At 35.9% G+C, this 18,831-nt stretch overlaps 1 protein-coding gene across 1 annotated transcript; it reads left to right on the top strand.

Moving 5' to 3' along the window:
* The first annotated feature begins 777 nt into the window (after positions 1–777).
* LOC145036860 (GATA transcription factor 5-like) lies at positions 778–2,288 on the top strand. The gene is made up of 3 exons (XM_078985357.1): positions 778–967; positions 1,057–1,374; positions 1,460–2,288. Exons 2-3 carry the CDS (start codon positions 1,072–1,074, stop codon positions 2,123–2,125), a joined length of 969 nt encoding a protein of 322 aa, XP_078841483.1. The 5' UTR covers positions 778–967; positions 1,057–1,071; the 3' UTR covers positions 2,126–2,288.
* The last annotated feature ends 16,543 nt before the right edge of the window (positions 2,289–18,831 follow it).

Below are 18,831 nucleotides of genomic sequence, written 5' to 3'. Positions count from 1 at the left end.
ATCGAGAGAGATGGATATCACTTTGAGTCCATGCTTTTATAGAGAAGGGTGGATGGTTATTTATTTATTTATTTTTTTTTATTTTTCATTATAAAACAACTAGTATTAATCTAAAAACACTTTTATAGAGAAGGGTGGATGATTTTTTTTTTTTTTTTTATTTATTTTTCATTATAAAACAATTAATATAAATCTAAAAACATAAATTATCAATAAAAGGGGGATGATAATATTTTCAAAGTTGATAGGAATAAAAACACAAATCGATCTTATTGGTCACCAATGGTGCAAATCAAAATTGTCTTAGACCGAAGTATCATTCTTGCATTTTTTTCTAAAAAAAATGTGCAATGTGAATTAAGAAAATAAAAAGAATAGTCATTTTGGTAAATAAATCTTAAACCAGGGAGTCTACTATAAAAGAATGAGTCAACATAATCCTTTTGTATCATCACCCTAAATTTAAATTTGAAATTCAAAATTTAGGTAAGTTTGTATTTTAGCAAAAGTGCCTTTCATTTTTAATTTGAAGTTCACCAATATGAAAAAGTAATAAATGATAAACAAAATTTGGTATAAAGGACATTCATTTCAATGGTAGATGACTTTTAATAATATATCTTGTATTGTATAATCGAACTACTCACATTTTTTTTTATTACAAAATTTGGTGATATTCTTATGCATTGTCCTTTATTTTTACATCCATAGATTCAAAAGGTGCCAAACAAGAAGCATACCGGTTTTTAAATTTGAAGTTAAAAGAGGTTCACAAAATAAATACACTCGACGAGATACTTTTGTGAAGCACTAACACTTGAAAAGCACTTCTCTCTCTCTCTCTCTCTCTCTCTCTCTCTCATTCAATGCTTTACCAAACACACCACAACACTTCTACTACTACTACTCATATCTTCTTTTTCTTAACATCTTCAATTATTCTCCTCTCTTTTCCTGCAATTCGCCGGTAATTTCTCTTCTCCTTAAACCCTCTCTCTCTCTCTCTCTCTCTCTCTCTCTCTCTCTCTCTCGTTAATTGAAGGTTTTTATGTTTAGGTTCAACAAGAAGTTATGGAGTGTGTAGAAGGGGCTTTGAAAAGCAGTTTTATTGCTGTTAAACAAAACAACCACCACCACCCACAGTCATTTTCCGACGATTTCTGCGCTATAACTGGTGTCCCCGGCGACGACTTCTTCGTTGATGGCTTCCTTGACTTCTCCGACGACGGTGACTTCGAGGAAGAAAACGATGATACCCATGTCCTCCTTCACGAAAACAAAAACGACAAACCACTTTCCATTTCTCCGGTCAAAAAAGCCGATAACGGCCATACCGAGGCTTTCTCTATCCCGGAGAGCGACCTTTGCCTTCCGGTAACAATTTCAAGAAATTCAAAACCATTTTCTTTCCTTAAAAGAAGAATATTTGTTTAAAAATTTGATTTTTTTGCTTTTACAGGTGGATGACGTGGCAGACCTGGAATGGGTTTCTCATTTCGTCGACGACTCATTCTCCGGTGGCTACTCTTTAACGTGCCCCGCCGGGAAGTTTCCAGAGAAGAAGGCGGAGCCGGAAACGGAAACTTTCATAACCGTAAACGTAAACGTAAAACCTTCCTTCACGACTCCGGTTCTTACAAAAGCAAGAAGCAAGCGAACGCGAACCGGCGGCCGGGTTTGGTCACTCGGGACGACACCGTTGACTGATTCGTCGACTTCAAGTTCCTCCTCTTCATCATGTACTTCAAACCCTTGGCTCTTTTTCCACGACTCCGCTCAAACCGCCGAGTCAATTTTAGGGAAACCGCCGGTGAAGCGACAGAAGAAGAGGAAAACCCATCCACCGGCGGCGGACGTCGGTGGTGGTTCACAGCCTAGGCGTTGCAGTCATTGCCTCGTACAGAAAACCCCACAGTGGAGAGCCGGTCCACTAGGCGCCAAAACGCTTTGTAATGCATGTGGGGTCCGCTACAAATCCGGTCGACTGTTGCCGGAATATAGACCGGCGTGTAGTCCGACGTTCTCCAGCGAAGTCCACTCTAACAACCACCGGAAAGTTTTGGAAATGCGGCAGAAGAAGGAGGCCGCCGAGCCCGGTTTACCTTTTCCGGTTCAGAGTTTTTGAAGCAGGAATGTTAGCTAGTTAGGAAACAGAAAAAGGAAAATAGGATTTGTATGAACCGGGTTTAGTTAGTCATCCGGTTTGGTACGTTAGGTTTTCTAGTAACCGATTAGTAAGAGACTTTAATGTAACTTTTAATTTATTAAAGTTGTATTGTTCTTCTTAACTTGTATTTCTTTTCTTCATTCACTCGAAATAGCACGTTGATAAAACCATAAAAGTTTATATCTAAATGATAATAATGAACTATCCGAACGGTTCATATCAATCTGCCTCAAGACCCGGTTCATATCAATCTGCCTCAAGACCCACATAAATGTAATTACAAAAAGGTATTGATATTTTCTATATTTGAACTTTGAATATTTTGTATGAAATTTCAATCGTTATTATAGGGGCTATATCATTTAGATATGGAAATTTTGTGTAAATTCTCCAATATATATATAAAACAAAAAAACCAATCATAAAAATGTATAAAAAAAATACCTAGAGATCACAAAACTTTTTTTTGATATTTTTTAAGAAAAAATCGCAGATTTCTAAAGAAAATCGTTGAAAAAAATTTGAAAAAAAAAAACTTTTTTTTTACAAAAAAAAAAAAAAATTTCAGAGAATTTTTATAAAAAGCTGCGATTTTTTATAAAAAAAATTCAAAAAAAAGTTTTGTGATCTTTAAGTATTTTTTATGCATTTTTATGATTTTTAGGGTTTTTTTTAAGGTATTTTGTTTTCCATAGAACCTAAACCTATCTTTAAAAATCTGCGATTTTTTCTTAAAAAATATCAAAAAAAAGTTTTGTGATCTTTAGGTATTTTATATATATATATATATATATATATATATATATATATATATATATATATATATATATATATATATATCAAGTATTTGTTTCCATTAAATATGTTTATGTATTTGAATTTTGAAACAAATCTAAGCATAAACATACATTTGAATTTCAATCATTAAATATGTTTATGCAATGACGGATCTGATATGTATTCCGGGATACCCCTCAACAAAAAGTTTGTAGTGTAATTTTTTTGGATTTTTTCTTCTTATTTTGTATTATACAATTTTTTTTGTTAGAATACCATTTTACTTTTATCTTGAATTCGTCATTAATTAATATTAATATAATATATAACATATAATATAATGTTATAAATAACAGTTATTTAAATTCATCATATAAGCACATATTGAAATGAAATTAATTAAAAATGTTAAAACTTAGATTTGAAAAATCTAATATTATATGCATCAAAGTTTACCTAACTAATATATAAAAAAGGAATAATACAAATAACAGTTATACCATTGTAGTATAAGAAATAGTTAGAGTTCATAAAAACTAATATAACCCGTGTTAATCCGATACGAAATAGACAAGTTTGAAATAGATTTTCAGTCTGTTTTAAATAAATATGACTTAGACACAACACATTTATAATGTCTAATTCATAAATCTGCTAACTTGACATGAAGCTCAAACAAGTTTTGATCAAAAAATTCAATTTGTTCAACTAAATAGATCAAAAGACATAATACGAACACTAAACGATTAAGATTACAATCAATATTTTTCACCTCAAACGTGATCTTTACAACACTAACATTTTTACTGCATTTACAGATAATGTTAGATTGGAATCGAACGATACAGAAAATAAGTTACGTGGCCCGTTGAGATAGTAAGAATTTAATATTTTTTAAAAACTGAGGGTAAAAACAGTAATATTGAAAACTAATGGGTTAATTTTATAAAAATTGTAAAACCGTGAAGCCGTTGAAAAGCGGAAAATTTATGAGTTTGGGTGGTGAGGATAATGTTAATGCAGGGGGAGGCGTAAGATGTTGGTTTCGATTTTAGATCTGAACCGTTGATTTAACAATCGGACGGCTGAAAATAGTTAAGGTGGGGAAGAGGTTTGGACGTCATGAGAATTGGAAGGGGGGTATCTTTCACACGGCACGAGAAGATTTAAAAAGAAGGAGGTGGGGCCCAATGGGTTTTGTTGGATAGGCGGATTGTACAGTACAACTTTCTGCTATTTGGTTCTTTCTTTACTTTAAACTTGGGTACAAATCACAACTTTAAACTTGAATTATAATCACACGATAACATCTTTTTTCTCCTTTTTTTTTTTTGTTCTTTATAATTATTTTAATAATTATTTGTGCATATAAATCTCTTAAAAACAAAAGAAAAAGAATACAGTCATCCACTTACAAATAAGATTGAGTGAACTTACGGGAGGAGGATCAGTGCGTTGCACATGTTAAATTATACGTTGAAATTTTGACAAATACATGTTATTAGAAATGATTATATTATTGATAATAATTATGAAATAATAATTATTTTGCTAAATTGATATATAAAATTGTAATTATATTGAACAATATGATATGATAAAGATCTATTCAAAAGTTAGGTAATTATTATTCTATACAATATTTTTATTTATTATTACTCTAATACATTCATTTATTATTATTATTAAGAAAATCATTTATTTATTTATACTAAAAAGTCATGAAGGATTAAAATATAAATTGAAAGTTATAATTTTTAATTATAATATATTCATTCCGTCCCAAATTAAGTGTTTATTTATGATTTTTGAAGTCTTTTTTATTTAAATTTGACCTTAAATAATTTTATTTTTGATATATATTACTAGATAAAACTTATAACAACGAAAAAAATTTAAAATACAATTCATATATTTTGTATCAATTATTATCTATCTAAAATAAAAAAATATTTAAATTCAAAATTAAAAATAAAAATTTCAAAAATCAAATGTAGACAATTAATTTGAGACGAAGATAATATTAATTAATCAATTTAAAACAATTACTAAAAAAATATTTGAAAGGTTATAGGGCTTCGATTCATAAGTCCTATATATTCTAAGAGTTTTTTTTTATTTATTATTTAAAATAATTTAATATCAAATTCCAAGCCTAACATTAAAAAAAAGCAAAAAATAGACCAAAAATGACGGAGATCACTAATTTTTGCGTAAACAACAAATTACAATCAAATTTCTAATGAAAATCCAAAACCGTATTAGCTATAAGGGCAAATGTCATATTAGCCCATCGAACTTGTCGTGTTTGTTTTAAAAGGCCACCAAACTTTTTTTTTTGGTACATTACGGGAATGAACTCTCGTTCAACCTGTTAAAAAAGCCATTTAACCTATTATAACAGGTTTTAAAATAAAAGTTTGATTTTTGCTTTGACCTTTGACTTGGTCAAAATCAAAAGTCGTTTATTTTCTTTTTAGGTTGAAGCCCTGTATCAGTTATCAAATGGCTCCAGCTAAGGAAGGGGCATCATCTTCTTCCCCCTTCGACTAATCAGGAACGAGAAAAGGAACATAATTCCATCAAAGCAGCTCCGATGGGCATCATTCGTAGGTGGGTCAGAGAAGTTACTCTAGGGTGCGTCCGATTCGAAGAAATACGGAGACGATGGTGGTGGTTCTTGGCCAAGTGATGGCAAATTCGTCAGGGGGGTAGTCGACCCGTGATGGCCCTTTTTTGGATTGCTCTTCGTCATCGGTACTCATTAATCGAGGGAAGAGAAACAACTACGAGGGGTGACATCGGCGTTGGTGGGTCAACGAGTAAAGGCAGAGGGAAATGAGGAACAGAAGGCAGGTTTGGGAAGGAAGGAATATACACGAAATCAGGAAATCGGTGGGTCGGTGGCTCTTAATCGATCACAAGGAGGGATCGTTGTCTCGAGACTGTCAAAGGTTGCAGGTAAATGGACGGGGTTGCTTCAGCAGTTAATTATGTGAAGAACAACAATTGGCAATTATTAGAATCCTTAGAGATAATTTCTCTCTATCTCTTTTCCCTCTTCATCTTCTTTGATTTGTTCTTGTTTTTCAGTGTACAAAGTCATATACATACAAATCAATAATCAATCACCAAGTTTTTCCGTTCGATTGATCTAAAAATGAAAATAACCAGTTGACATGATCAAGAAGGGTAGATACAGTGGGTATACTTTTAATGGAGGTGGAGGTGCAGTTGATGGTTAAACAGTGGTCAAGGCACACATATTACAGCTTTACCCGATATCAGGTCAAATATGGATATTTTAAAACAGGAAAACGAGAGTTCATTCCCTTAATGTACCAAAAAAAAAGTTGGATGACCTTTTAAAACAAAGAGAACAAGTTCGATGAGCTAATATAACATTTGTCTTAACTATACATTCCTTCTTGGCATACAATCATATTCAAAAACTATTATAAGAATAATCCAACAAATAAATATATTTATTTAATTTTTAGCTCAATATTGCTAAATGTTACAAGAAAATGTGACATAAGCCCACCCGTTAGAGAAGTGCATGGCTACAAAAGATATTTTTCTACTAATGTTGTGTTTGACGCGCTACAACTAGTTGATAAGCTAGCTTATTTATCGAGCTTTTTTATGTTGTCATGTTTGGCAAGCCAAAAAGTAGCTTATAAGCTAGCGTTTTGAAAAACTACTTAGACTAGCTTTTTAGGAGTATTTTTTAAAATTTTCCAAATATACCCCTTAATTAATTATAGAAACAAATATTCTTAAATGTTTTTTTATATAATTTTATATATTTCAGCTAGCTTTTCAGCTAGTTTTATTAAACATTATTTTTTATCAGTTAACTTTTCAGTTATCAGCTAGTTTTTTATTTAACAGCTAGCTTTTCAGCTAGTATGCCAAACATAACCTAACTTTGTAAAACGAATCCTTCTACTTCTACTTTTTATTAAAAATATTGTTCGTAACTTGTATAACAATCTCTAAACTTCAACTTTCATCGAAAAATTTGGACTCAAGAAAATAATATCCTCAGCAGAATAAAAATAACCGCCAATTTCTCCGGTAATCTACTCATTTAAGTAAACAAAATAATAAACAAACGAAAAATGAAAGAAAATTTCGCTAGAAAACTTTGATAAAATAGTTGTATGTTGACATCATCATAAAATACAATTTTGAAAACGTGAAAAAAAAAATAATCATAGAATGATAACCTCCTTTTGTTTCCTCCATATATAACATCAATATATGTAACATCACTATGCAACTACTTTATTAGTTATATGCATAACAATTATAATACAACTTAACTTGGCATATAGATTTGTGCAAACTATATATACTTATATCTTAATATTAATCCATTGGTGTCATAAATACAATTAACTAAGCTAAATGAGTTTTGCATGGTTGGTGTTAATTAAATGAAAATAAATAATTATGATGGTTTAAATGAACTTGATGCAAATATATATGCTTCTATTATACAAATATATCTTAATACTAATTAATTTGAATCACAATTACAATTAAATATCTTAACTTGATTTTTTTTGAAAATTTGTTGTCTTTTTTGGAACCGGCGGAAATATTATTAAAACCACTGCTTATCGAGCGATAAGGCAAGGCAAAAAAACAAACAAATTATAAAATGTTTAGAGAGTAACAACACCAATTTACCCAATTACAATTTTCAAAACTCCCTCTATTTTTAATCCAACTAAACACCATTAACACTCAGCTTAGAAAGGGAAATATGAGTCTTATTAAAGACTATATCATTTCTAACCTGCCAAATACACCAAAAGTACCCATAAAAAATAACAAGCAAGATCTTACATTTTTAGGGCAATTCCCCCAAGATGTTGCATACACTATGAGCTCTCCAACTGAATCGAATTACTGAAAGGGCAGGTTGCACCAGTTGAAGCCAAAACGTCTTTGGTGAAGGGACACCCGGCGAGAATATGGTGTGTGTGTGTGTGTGTGTGTGTATATATATATATATATATATATATATCGGGTTAGGTTAAAATGTGGATTGTATCTAATGTACAGATGTGTGTGGACAGTGCTATTTTATGAGAATGACTAAATGAATAGGTTGTTTAATAATATGAATACGTTCAACCTAACATAAACATCTTCATTATCCTACATTCTCAGTAATCGTAATCATTTTTGTTCTCACACGTCGTTTTTCACTCATTTTCATTTTTACAGAACACGATTTTCAAGAACAAATTCTGACATGAGAATAATCATAAAAAAGTCCATAACAACCTTATTGTAACAACCCGTTATTTCAAGTCAATGTAAGTCAAAATTTGTTTAACTAAAAAAATAAACCTAAATGTTAACCAAATATAAGTGAATTCACAACATAATTTGAAACCATAGAACTTTGAAAGCCTAGAGTGCATGCTTATTTAACTTACATGTAAGTATATATGGAAAACCATGTTAAGTAAGCTAGTACAAACCTAATACCTAACTTAAAATCATAATATATTATATATAAGTAGTTTTCGGTTTTGGGGATCTAATCCCAAAACCAAAACTGAAAACCCTCCTTGGATTAAAGCATGACCGCAATCCCTTACCTTTTTTACCAAAAACCAAAAACACCTGTCTTTGTTGACTATAAGGCCGAAAACACATTAAGGCTCATCATGTAGGACCGAAAACACCTTCTTGAGGCCCATTAAGGACCGAAACCATCCCTATATATATAAGTGTTTAGCTTTATTTCTCACTTTCTAAACCGCAAACATCTCCAATTTACTCTCAAAACTCATACATATCCTTCATATCTTCAAGGAATTTTTACCCAGATCATCATAATTTTCTCCAAGAACATCAAGAACACCAAGAACAATCTTCAAATCTTCAAGCTTCCACCCAAGAACACCGAAAACCCCCAAATTCATCGAAAAGCCCTCATACACACCAAAAACGCCTATAAATATTCCAAATAATTCCCAATAATTTTTGTAAGTATTTCTTACATAAATTAGTGTTGTCTAACACTTTATTTAATTATTTCGCTAATTTAAATACAATTACATGTTTAAATATTATTAGGATACTGCTATTTTCACGTACGCTAGCCCGAGGATCGTCACTACAATTTTGCTATCAGAACACGAACAAGCACTAGAGTTGAGTTCATAACCCCTACGTTTTCACTACTTTTCAATGTTTTTAAGGGGGGTGGGGGTGGGGATACAAGTAAAACACAAGGACTCTTGCGTTAACATTCAAACGATTTCAAACCGTTTCAAACCATTTGCAATTGTTTCAAACTCTTTTATTGCAACATTTTACCAAAACAATATATATATATATATATATATATATATATATATATATATATATATATGTGTGTGTGTGTGTGTATGTATATATATATATATATATATATATATATATATATATATATATATATATATAAGGTTCAACAGACTTAGAATTGACAATTCCGCCCTAAATCTTGTTCCTTGTCTGGTTATGGGTTTAGGATAGTAAAACTTATTCGACTGTCTTTTCAATCTTAATTGTATATGTTGTGAATAGATATGAATATAAAGTATATTTCTTTATTGTTAACCCTTTTGTAACATGTCGAGCAAAATGGTATTTTCACAAATCTCTTACTACCACTTTATATACAATATTAAATTGAAAATGTTTTCCGTTCATTACTGAGCATACATTTAAACTATAATAGGTTTAGTTTGTAAATCACTACACTATTTGACTAAGTTCAATAAACGATACAAGAACATTAAACTATAATGAGTATAGTTTGAGAAACACTACACTATTTTACTAAGTTCAACAAACGATACAAGAATATACTTTTAAATTATAATAGGTATAGTTTGAGAAAAACTACACTAATTTACAAGCTCAAGAACAGTATACAGAAACAAGTATATAAACTATAATAGGTATAGTATATGGAAAAATACTCTATTTCACTAATTCAAGGATACATTACTAAATTAATCATTTAAGTATAATTATTTTACATTACAAAGTACACTACTACAAGGTAATACATACAGATTCAAGTACAAGAGAACACTATAACACTACACGTAAACTAGTTAATACAGGGTTGTGAGACACTACTTCGTTGTACCCAACAGGGTACAGGTTCAAGTCCTATAAATTATAACCAGAGTCTCCTGGATGGAAAGCGTGAATTTGTGTATAGATCTATATGGGATTGATAATCCCGCACCTGAGCTGCTTGCAACAGCTAGGCTGGCAGACCTTAGGTGACAAATGTCATAAGATTCCAACACCTGAAGAACGCCGTAGAGGCCACTAGTCATTTTAGCATAATTATATGAAACTCACAATAGTATCAACTAAAACACTATTTACAGGATTTATGCTACTTCAATGGTTTTATTTTTATAATGGAACTACATTACAATACACTATTTTACAGTACAATTGGTGGGTTCCAGACACTTTCATACAAAGGGTTTTCACACAAATACAATACAATATACTATTTTCGTAATACAATACTACGTACAATTCAGGGAAATATTTATGATACACTTGTATTCATTAATAAGACTGAAACATACTATTTGAGAGTATACTAACAAACATACATTTTGGTCTTAAGGCCTAAGACTACATTTAATTTACTAAAGAAAATATTGAATTTTCTGAAGGAACATACTAACGTTTTTCAAAAAACAATGACAAGATTTCCATCACAAAAACATATTTATGAAGTCACTAACTTAAATGTTGATATCCTTTCAAAATCACTTGTATTCTTAGGGAATTAGTAGACAGATACACTACAGGTTTTTGAGAAGATGGAGCATTCAGGGTGTCACGTCTATAGTTTTTGCGATACATTTTGATTTTATACAAACAATGTTACAAACAAAATGTAAACAATATATTATCAATGCAATGGTTGTTGTTACTTTGATTACTATTATGCAATTGTTGTGATACTATACATGATGTCCTCCACCCTCGAACATTTCCGTCATTCCGATTTGGGGTGTGACACTTATAGACGGTTTAATTTGTTAAAATATGTTATAATGATAAGAGTTATGTGAGTTTGAACGTATTCACATTAAAAAATAACACAATTGTCTTAGGTATTCTCAACGAATTGCACTGTCCATAAATATGAAGAATAGATGTTTATCCACGTATGAACCTAACTCTCTCTCTCTCTCTCTCTCTCTCTCTCTCTCTCTCTTTATATATATATATATATATATATAGGATAATGACTTAATTATATTTTTTGATTCGTATATGTTTGGTCACTAAGTTTTTTTGTAACGCCCATAAAATCATGCCAAATTTAAACTTTTTCAAAACATTTCAAAACCATTAATCATTAAAAAGCTTGTTCTCAAAATAATATAATATCAGAGTATCCTAGAAACAAGTCATAAACATGAGAAGTTGTACGGTCATGCCTTTGCCTTCCGACGATCATTTGATGTACCTGAAACAAAAAATGAAACTATAAGCCTAAAGTGTAGTGAGTTCCCCCAAAATACCGATACACTACAAATAACACATATAGAAATAACAGCATGTACTGGATCCACAACTTTACAGACTGGATTACCCTTGGGACCATACTGTGAGTCTAGATTGCCTTCCGGGTGCACAAATCACATCTGGATTGCCACCGAGCCCACAATACGAGTCTGGTATGCCCTACCTGAACCTTAGCTCATATCTGGAATGCTCTAGAGCCCACAGTATGAGTCTGGCATGCCCTGCACGACCCTCAGCTCATATATGGAATACTCCCAAGTCCTCAGTATGAGTCTGGCATCCCCTACCCAACCCTCAGTTCATATCTAGAATACTATAGGGTTTGTTGGCTACCGCATGAAGCAGTATAACCTCAACCCAACCCAAATAAAATGTCGACATATATCATAACTAAAACACATACAGATAAACAGATAATAACACAGGTAACCCTACTAGTCTACCAACTGGCATAGCAACTAACATGCATAACTAACTCATACTCAACATAATACCAACTGATAGGATATCATATCTAATGAGCCGACATTGGTGCCTTCGACTTCTTATTACAGTGAGGATAACTCACCTCTAAACTGTCGAATAGAAGTAATAAACTAAAACTCTCGAACCACAGCCACGAACTCCACCACCTATATTTACCATAAAATCATTTCCATAAATTTCCAATTTACCAAAAATACCCTAGAAGTCAACTAGTCAACCCTTGGTCAAAGTCCATGTCAATGGTCAAGGTCAACAGTCTATGTTGACCTGACTCGTCGAGTGTAGTTCACTGTCTCGTCGAGTCCTTCTAGAACTCGAGTAGTCATGAAATCCCCCATTGACTCATCGAGTTTCCCTGCAACTCGCTGAGTTCATGCATATTTAAAATTTGGGAAAACCCTGGTTGACTCACTGAGTCATCCTACTGACTTGCCGAGTCCATGTAAAAATCCTTGCACGATAATCTTCATCGGACTCGCCGAGTTGGCCATGCAACTCGTCGAGTCCCTTCAGTCCTTTCTCCAATACGATACTTTTTAAGCCATTCCAAATCTCCATATTGCAGATCAAGCTTCCTAAGGCATGTTTATCATGTAAAGTTGCAAAATTTATGTGCATGCAAGGCTTTAAAGGTTTAGAATGTCAAATCCAAGCTTATAATGGGGTTTAACTCAAAAGGAAGGGTTCATACTTGCTAAAGCTAGAGACTTATACATATAGAGACCAAGATAAGATCAGATATGAAGTTGCAACTTCAGATCCTAGCTTACACTCGAAAATGGTTAAGATATATACTAGAAAGAGATCTAGAAAGAGGGAAGGTCAAGGTAACGACTTGTTACCTTCAAACTGATGCCAAGAAGTAGAAGAGTCAGATCCACTAGCTCCTCTTGCACTACACCTCTTATACTTCAAGTCTTCTTGTTGCAAATCATCTTCCATGCTTGAAAATCACAAAAGAATGGAGCACACACATGAATTAGGGTTTCTGGACTCACAAGCGGCCATAAGGGGAGGCTAAGGAGGCAAAGGATCCTTTAAATAGGGTGCAAAACCCCGAAAATTAGGGTTTCATCCTTCAGCTCCAACTCGTTGAGTCGTGTCCTCTGACTCATCGAGTTGGTAACTTAAGCATGTGGCCAAAAACGTTCCTACTCGACGAGTCAGGGCATCCAACTCGTCGAGTAGACCTTTCAATATGAGAAATAAATTTGTAAATACGTGAGAATTAGGGTGTTACAATTCGTACCCACTTGAACTAGACTTCGTCCTTGAAGTCCACTGTGGTGAACATCTCCGGATAGTGCTCTCGCATAACAACCTATGGCTCTCACATCCACTCAGACCCTATACGATGCTCCTATTGTACCTTTACCAAGGGCATCTCTTTATTCCACAAAACCTTCACCTTCCTTTCCAGGATGGCCACGAGCCTTTCCACATAATTCAGGCGCTCATCGACCTGAATGTCATCCAATGATACTACCACCTCCTCATCCGAAATGCACTTTCATAATTGGGAAATGTGAAAAGTGTTGTGAATCTGATTGAGCTCCTCATGAAGATCTAGTTTGTAAGCTACCTTGCCAACGCTGGAAATGATCCTAAATGGCCAAATGTAACGGGGCCCCAGTTTCTCCCTCTTCCTGAAGCGGATCACACCCTTCCAGGGTGAGACCTTCAAGAGTACCATATCATTGACCTGGAACTCTAACTCTGATCGGCGTCGGTCGGTGTAGCTGTTCTTTTTACTCCGTGCAGTCTGTAACCGCTGTCTAATCTAAAAAATCTTCTCAGTAGTTTATAAAACTACCTCTGTCTGCCCTATCACTCTGTGACCAACCTCACCCCAACAGATTTGGGTGCGACATCTCCACCCGTACAACAATTCAAAAGGTGGGGTACCAATACTTGAATGATAGCTGTTGTTGTTTGCAAACTTTGCAAGGGGTAAGTGGGAATCCTAGCTCCCACTGAAATCGATGACACATGTCCTCGAGGGTCTATATAGTCCACTCACTCTAGCCGTCGGTCTGCGGATGATATGTTGTGCTAAAATGTAGCCGCATGCCCAACTGCTTGTGGAACTTTTGCCAGAAGTGGGAGGTGAGTCTAAGATCTTGGTCGGAAACAATAGAGACCGGAAATCCATGGCGAGCAACGATCTAGCAGACATACACATCGGCTAACTTCTCAGCTGACGAACTCTCCTGTATGGCCAGGAAATGGGCACTTTTGGTCAATCGATCCACGATGAACCATATAGCATCAAATCCCTTCTCCGTCCTCGACAATTTGGTAATGAAGTCCATCGGTGATCTGTTCCCATTTCCACTTGGGAATCTCTAGAGGATGCAACTTGCCAGGTGGCCTTTGATGCTCGGCCTTGACCATCCTGCAGGTCAAGCACCTCTCGACGTACCAAGCAATTTCTCGCTTCATGCACGACCACCAGTTGGTCAAACTCAAATCCTGGTACATCTTGGTGTCTCTCGAGTGAATAGAGAAGTGAGACTTATGAGTCTCCTCCATAACCGTCTGCCTGACTCCACAAGACTTCAGAACCCATACTCTACTGCATCGGGCAACAATCCCTGGCTATCTTGCATAAGTTGGGCATTCTCACCTCTGATCCTCTCTAGTTTCTAGTTCTTAGGTCATATACCCTTAACTTGAGCATCTCTAATAAAACTCGCGAGTTGAGAATCCATTGATATCCTAATACATGTCGCTGGTATGCAAGACCCAGTTGACTTGCGGCTCAGAGTGTCCGCCACCACGTTTGCTTTACGTGGGTGGTAAAGGATCTCACAGTCATAATCCTTGACTACATCTAGCCACCTACGTTGTCTCATGTTCAGGTTCAGCTAATCCATGATGTGTCTCAGGCTCTTGTGATCCGTGTATATGGTATAGTGGACCCCATAGAGGTAATGTCTCAAAATCTTTATAGTGAATACCACCGCTCCCAACTCTAGATAATGAGTAGGGTATCTCGTCTCATGCGACTTTAGCTGACGCGATGCATAGGCTAGCACCCGTCCTCTCTGCATGAGGACCGCCCCCAGTCCCGTGATGGATGCATCACAAAACACTATAAAATCCTTCACTCCCTCCGGGAGAGTCAAGACTTGAGCCTCACATAGCCGTTGTCGGAGGGTCTCAAACGCCCTCTGTTGCTCGGGCCCCACCAGAAATCCACCCACTTCCTCGTCAGATGAGTGAGGGGTACTACAATCTTGGAGAAATCCTGTATGAATCTCCGGTAGTACCCTGCCAATCCCAGAAAAATCCTGATAGCCAAAGGAGATTTGGCACCGGCTGTGACTATGTTGGGGCCTGCCGCTGTTCCCTAAATTGTAGTTCAATCTCCAACTCATGCCGCCTAGCGGCCTCATGCAACTCCAGTAGAGTATCACATCGTTGGGTAGACACAAACTAACAGATGTCAATCTTGAGCATGCTCAGATAACATGTCAAATGAGCCTGCTTGGAAGAAGACTTTAGGCACAACATCGCCATCTCCATGAACACGCGAGTGATCTCCGTCACCGACTCTCCATCCTATCTCAATCCCAAAAACTCCTGGGCCAATCGTTCCCGCTCAACCCGTGGAATGTAGCGATCATGGAACATATCCTTGAACTGCTCCCAAGCAACAACAACAACTCTCTAATCATCGGTGTACGACCCAATCATCAATCTCCACTAGTCCTTAGCCCCGGACCTCAGCAGGTTTAGGGAACATCTGACCTTTTGGTTAGTAGGACACGAGCAAGTAAAGAAACACCCCTCTACATCAGAAACCTACCTCATGGATTTGATGGGGTCCTGAGTCGCATCAAAAGTAGGGGGCTTCGTGTTATCGAAGTCCCTGTATTGAAAAAACCGACTGGATCCTCCTCCTGCTGTCGTTAAACCCGATGCAGCTGTTGCGATAGCTGTCTCTGCAAGGGCTGCATAATGCTCTTCTAAACACTCGACCATGGTGGTCTTAATAGACCCAAACATCTCTAGCAGCTGTGTCTGAAACAAAGTGGCAACCTCATCGTGTAGGATCTCTCTAATCCTGGCATCTAACTCATCTAGCCCCATCTGTACCACAATCTCGAGTGCTGTCGACCCCTCCTGGCCGCTATCTCCTGATCTTGATCCAGCCACAAAGCATCTCGTAACCACCATTCTGAAAATATACCAGGAGGATATCAGATAATCCACACAATAATAGCGAACCAACTCCTAACTAAACCCTAGGGGTTGTGACTTCCTTCCTACGTGTATGGGTCCTGTGCTTTCAGTAGTACGGGCCCATACTACCTTCCACACCTACCCATATTTGTTTGAATTATCGTCACAACATGCTAACAACATATACATATACATGGTGGTCGCTCATTCCTCACTGCTAGAGGAAAGCTAACTATCTCATAACCGACCTACCAACCTCACACAACCCACCCATGAAACTTCCACCAACCCTGCAGTACTCGTGTATGCTAGCCATACATAATGTTGGACCGTATAGACTTTCAAATACATGATCCTACCCAAAGCCCTTCATCAAACAAGAACAGGAAATAAGGCCAAATCAAACATTCGTAGGCTATAAGATCTTAATTATGTACAACCGTGATGCATACACAAGCAACTATACTAATGATGTCAGTTTCATATAAGAAAACCCTAGGCTATCAGGCATCATGTAATCAGGAAATCCTATCATGCAATTCCTGAAGATCCATAGCTTAGTACTAGCATGTTGTTCTAATATAGCACAATATCAAATAACCGTATGGTACTTTAGGGTCTACTTACTGGATTTGGCTGATCGTACACCTTGCATCCTCCTTTGATATTTTGAAAACCTTTTTGAAAAATCATTTTGAAAATCTTTTCCTTAGTTTGAGATTGGATTCATACAAGTGTTCCTCCAATTCACTCAAACCAAGGCTCTGATACGAAGTTGTAACGACTATAAAATCATGCCAAATTTAAACTTTTTCAAAACATTTCAAAACCATTAATTATTACAAAACTTATTTTCAAAATAATATAATATCAGAGTATCCCAGAAAAAAGTCATAAAGATGAGGAGATGTACGATCATGCCTTTGCCTTCTCGTGATCATTTGATATACCTGAAACAAAAACTGAAACTGTAAGCCCAAAGCTTAGTGAGTTCCCCCAAAATACTGATATGCTGCAAATAACACATATTCAAATAACAACATGTACTGGGTCCCGAGCTTTACAGAATGGATTACCCTTGGGCCCACAGTGTGAGTCTAGATTGCCTTTTGGACGATAACTTACATCTAGAATGCTCCCGAGCCCAAAGTACGAGTCTAGCATGCCCTGCCCAACCCTCAACTCGTATTTGGAATGCTCTCAAGTCCTCAGTATGAGTCTGTCATGCCCTGGACGACCCTCAGCTCATATCTGGAATGCTTCCAAGTCCTCAATATGAGTCTGACATTCCCTGCCCGAACCTCAGCTCATATCTGGAATACTCTAGGGTTTGTTGGTTACCGCACGAAGCAGTATAACCTCAACCCAACCCACATAATATGTCGACATATATCATAACTAAAACACATATAGATAAACAGGTAATAACACAGGTAACCCTACTGGTGTACTAACTAGCATAGCAACTAGCATGCATAATTAACTCATACTCAACATAATACCAATTGATAGGATATCATATCCAATGAGCTGGCATTGGTGCCTCCGAACCCTTAGTATAGTGAGGATAACTCACCTCTCAACTGTCAAATCAAAGTGATAAACTCATACTCTCGAACCACGACCACGGACTCCACCACCTATATTTACCATAAGACCATCTCCATAAATTTCCAATTTACCAAAATACACCCGAAGTCAACTAGTCAACCCTTGGTCAAAGTCCATGTCAATGGTCAAGGTCAACAGTCCGTGTTGACCCTACTCATCGAGTGTAGTTCACTGGCTCGTTGAGTCCTTGTAGAACTCGAGTAGTCATGCATATTTAAAAGTTGGGAAAACCCTAGTTGACTCGCTGAGTCATCCTACTGACTCGGCGAGTCCATGAAAAAATCCTTGCACGACAATCTTCATGGGACTCGTCGAGTTGGCCATGCATCTCGTCGAGTCCCTTCAGTCCTTTCTCTAATATGATGCTTTTGAAGCCATTCCAAATCTCCATATTACAGATCAAGCTTCCCAAGGCATGTTTATCATGTAAAGTTGCAAACTTTACATGCATGCAAGGCTCTAAAGGTTTCGAATGTCAAACCCAAGCTTATAATGGGGTTTAACTCAAAAGGAAGGGTTCATACTTGCTAAAGCTGGAGAGTTTATAGCTATAGAGACCAAGATAAGCTTAGATATGAAGTTGCAACTTCAGATCCTATCTCACACTCGAAATGGTTAAGATATATACTAGAAAAGCCCTAATCTTCAACATAAAGAGATCTAGAAAGAGGGAAGGTCAAGGTAATGACTTGTTACCTTCAAACTGATGCCAAGAAGCAAAAGAGGTAGATCCACTAGATCCTCTTGCACTACACCTCTTATACTTCAAGTATTCTTCTTGCAAATCACCTTCCAAGCTTGAAAATCACACAATAATGGAGCACACACACGAATTAGGGTTTCTGGACTCACAAAGGGATGTAAGGGGAGGCTAAGGAAGCAAATAATCCTTTAAATAGGGTGCAACACCTTGGAAATTAGGGTTTGATCCTTCAGCTCCAACTTGTTGAGTCCTGTCCTCCGACTCGTTGAGTTAGTCACTTAAACACGTTGCCAAAAATGTTCCTACTCGATGAGTCAGG

Source organism: Lactuca saligna, chromosome 3, assembly GCF_052625555.1.
Source record: "Lactuca saligna cultivar CGN05327 chromosome 3, ASM5262555v1, whole genome shotgun sequence".
In the NCBI taxonomy this organism is placed as follows: domain Eukaryota; kingdom Viridiplantae; phylum Streptophyta; class Magnoliopsida; order Asterales; family Asteraceae; genus Lactuca; species Lactuca saligna.
Note: the sequence above shows the minus strand (reverse complement) of the source record. Positions and strands in the feature narration are given on the sequence as shown.

Excerpts from the sequence above, each read along its gene's own strand:
- LOC145036860 (XM_078985357.1), top strand. The coding sequence starts at position 1,072 with ATGGAGTGTGTAGAAGGGGCTTTGAAAAGCAGTTTTATTGCTGTTAAA. Across the intron at positions 1,375-1,459 it reads AGAGCGACCTTTGCCTTCCG|GTGGATGACGTGGCAGACCT; the intron begins GTAACAATTTCA and ends TTGCTTTTACAG.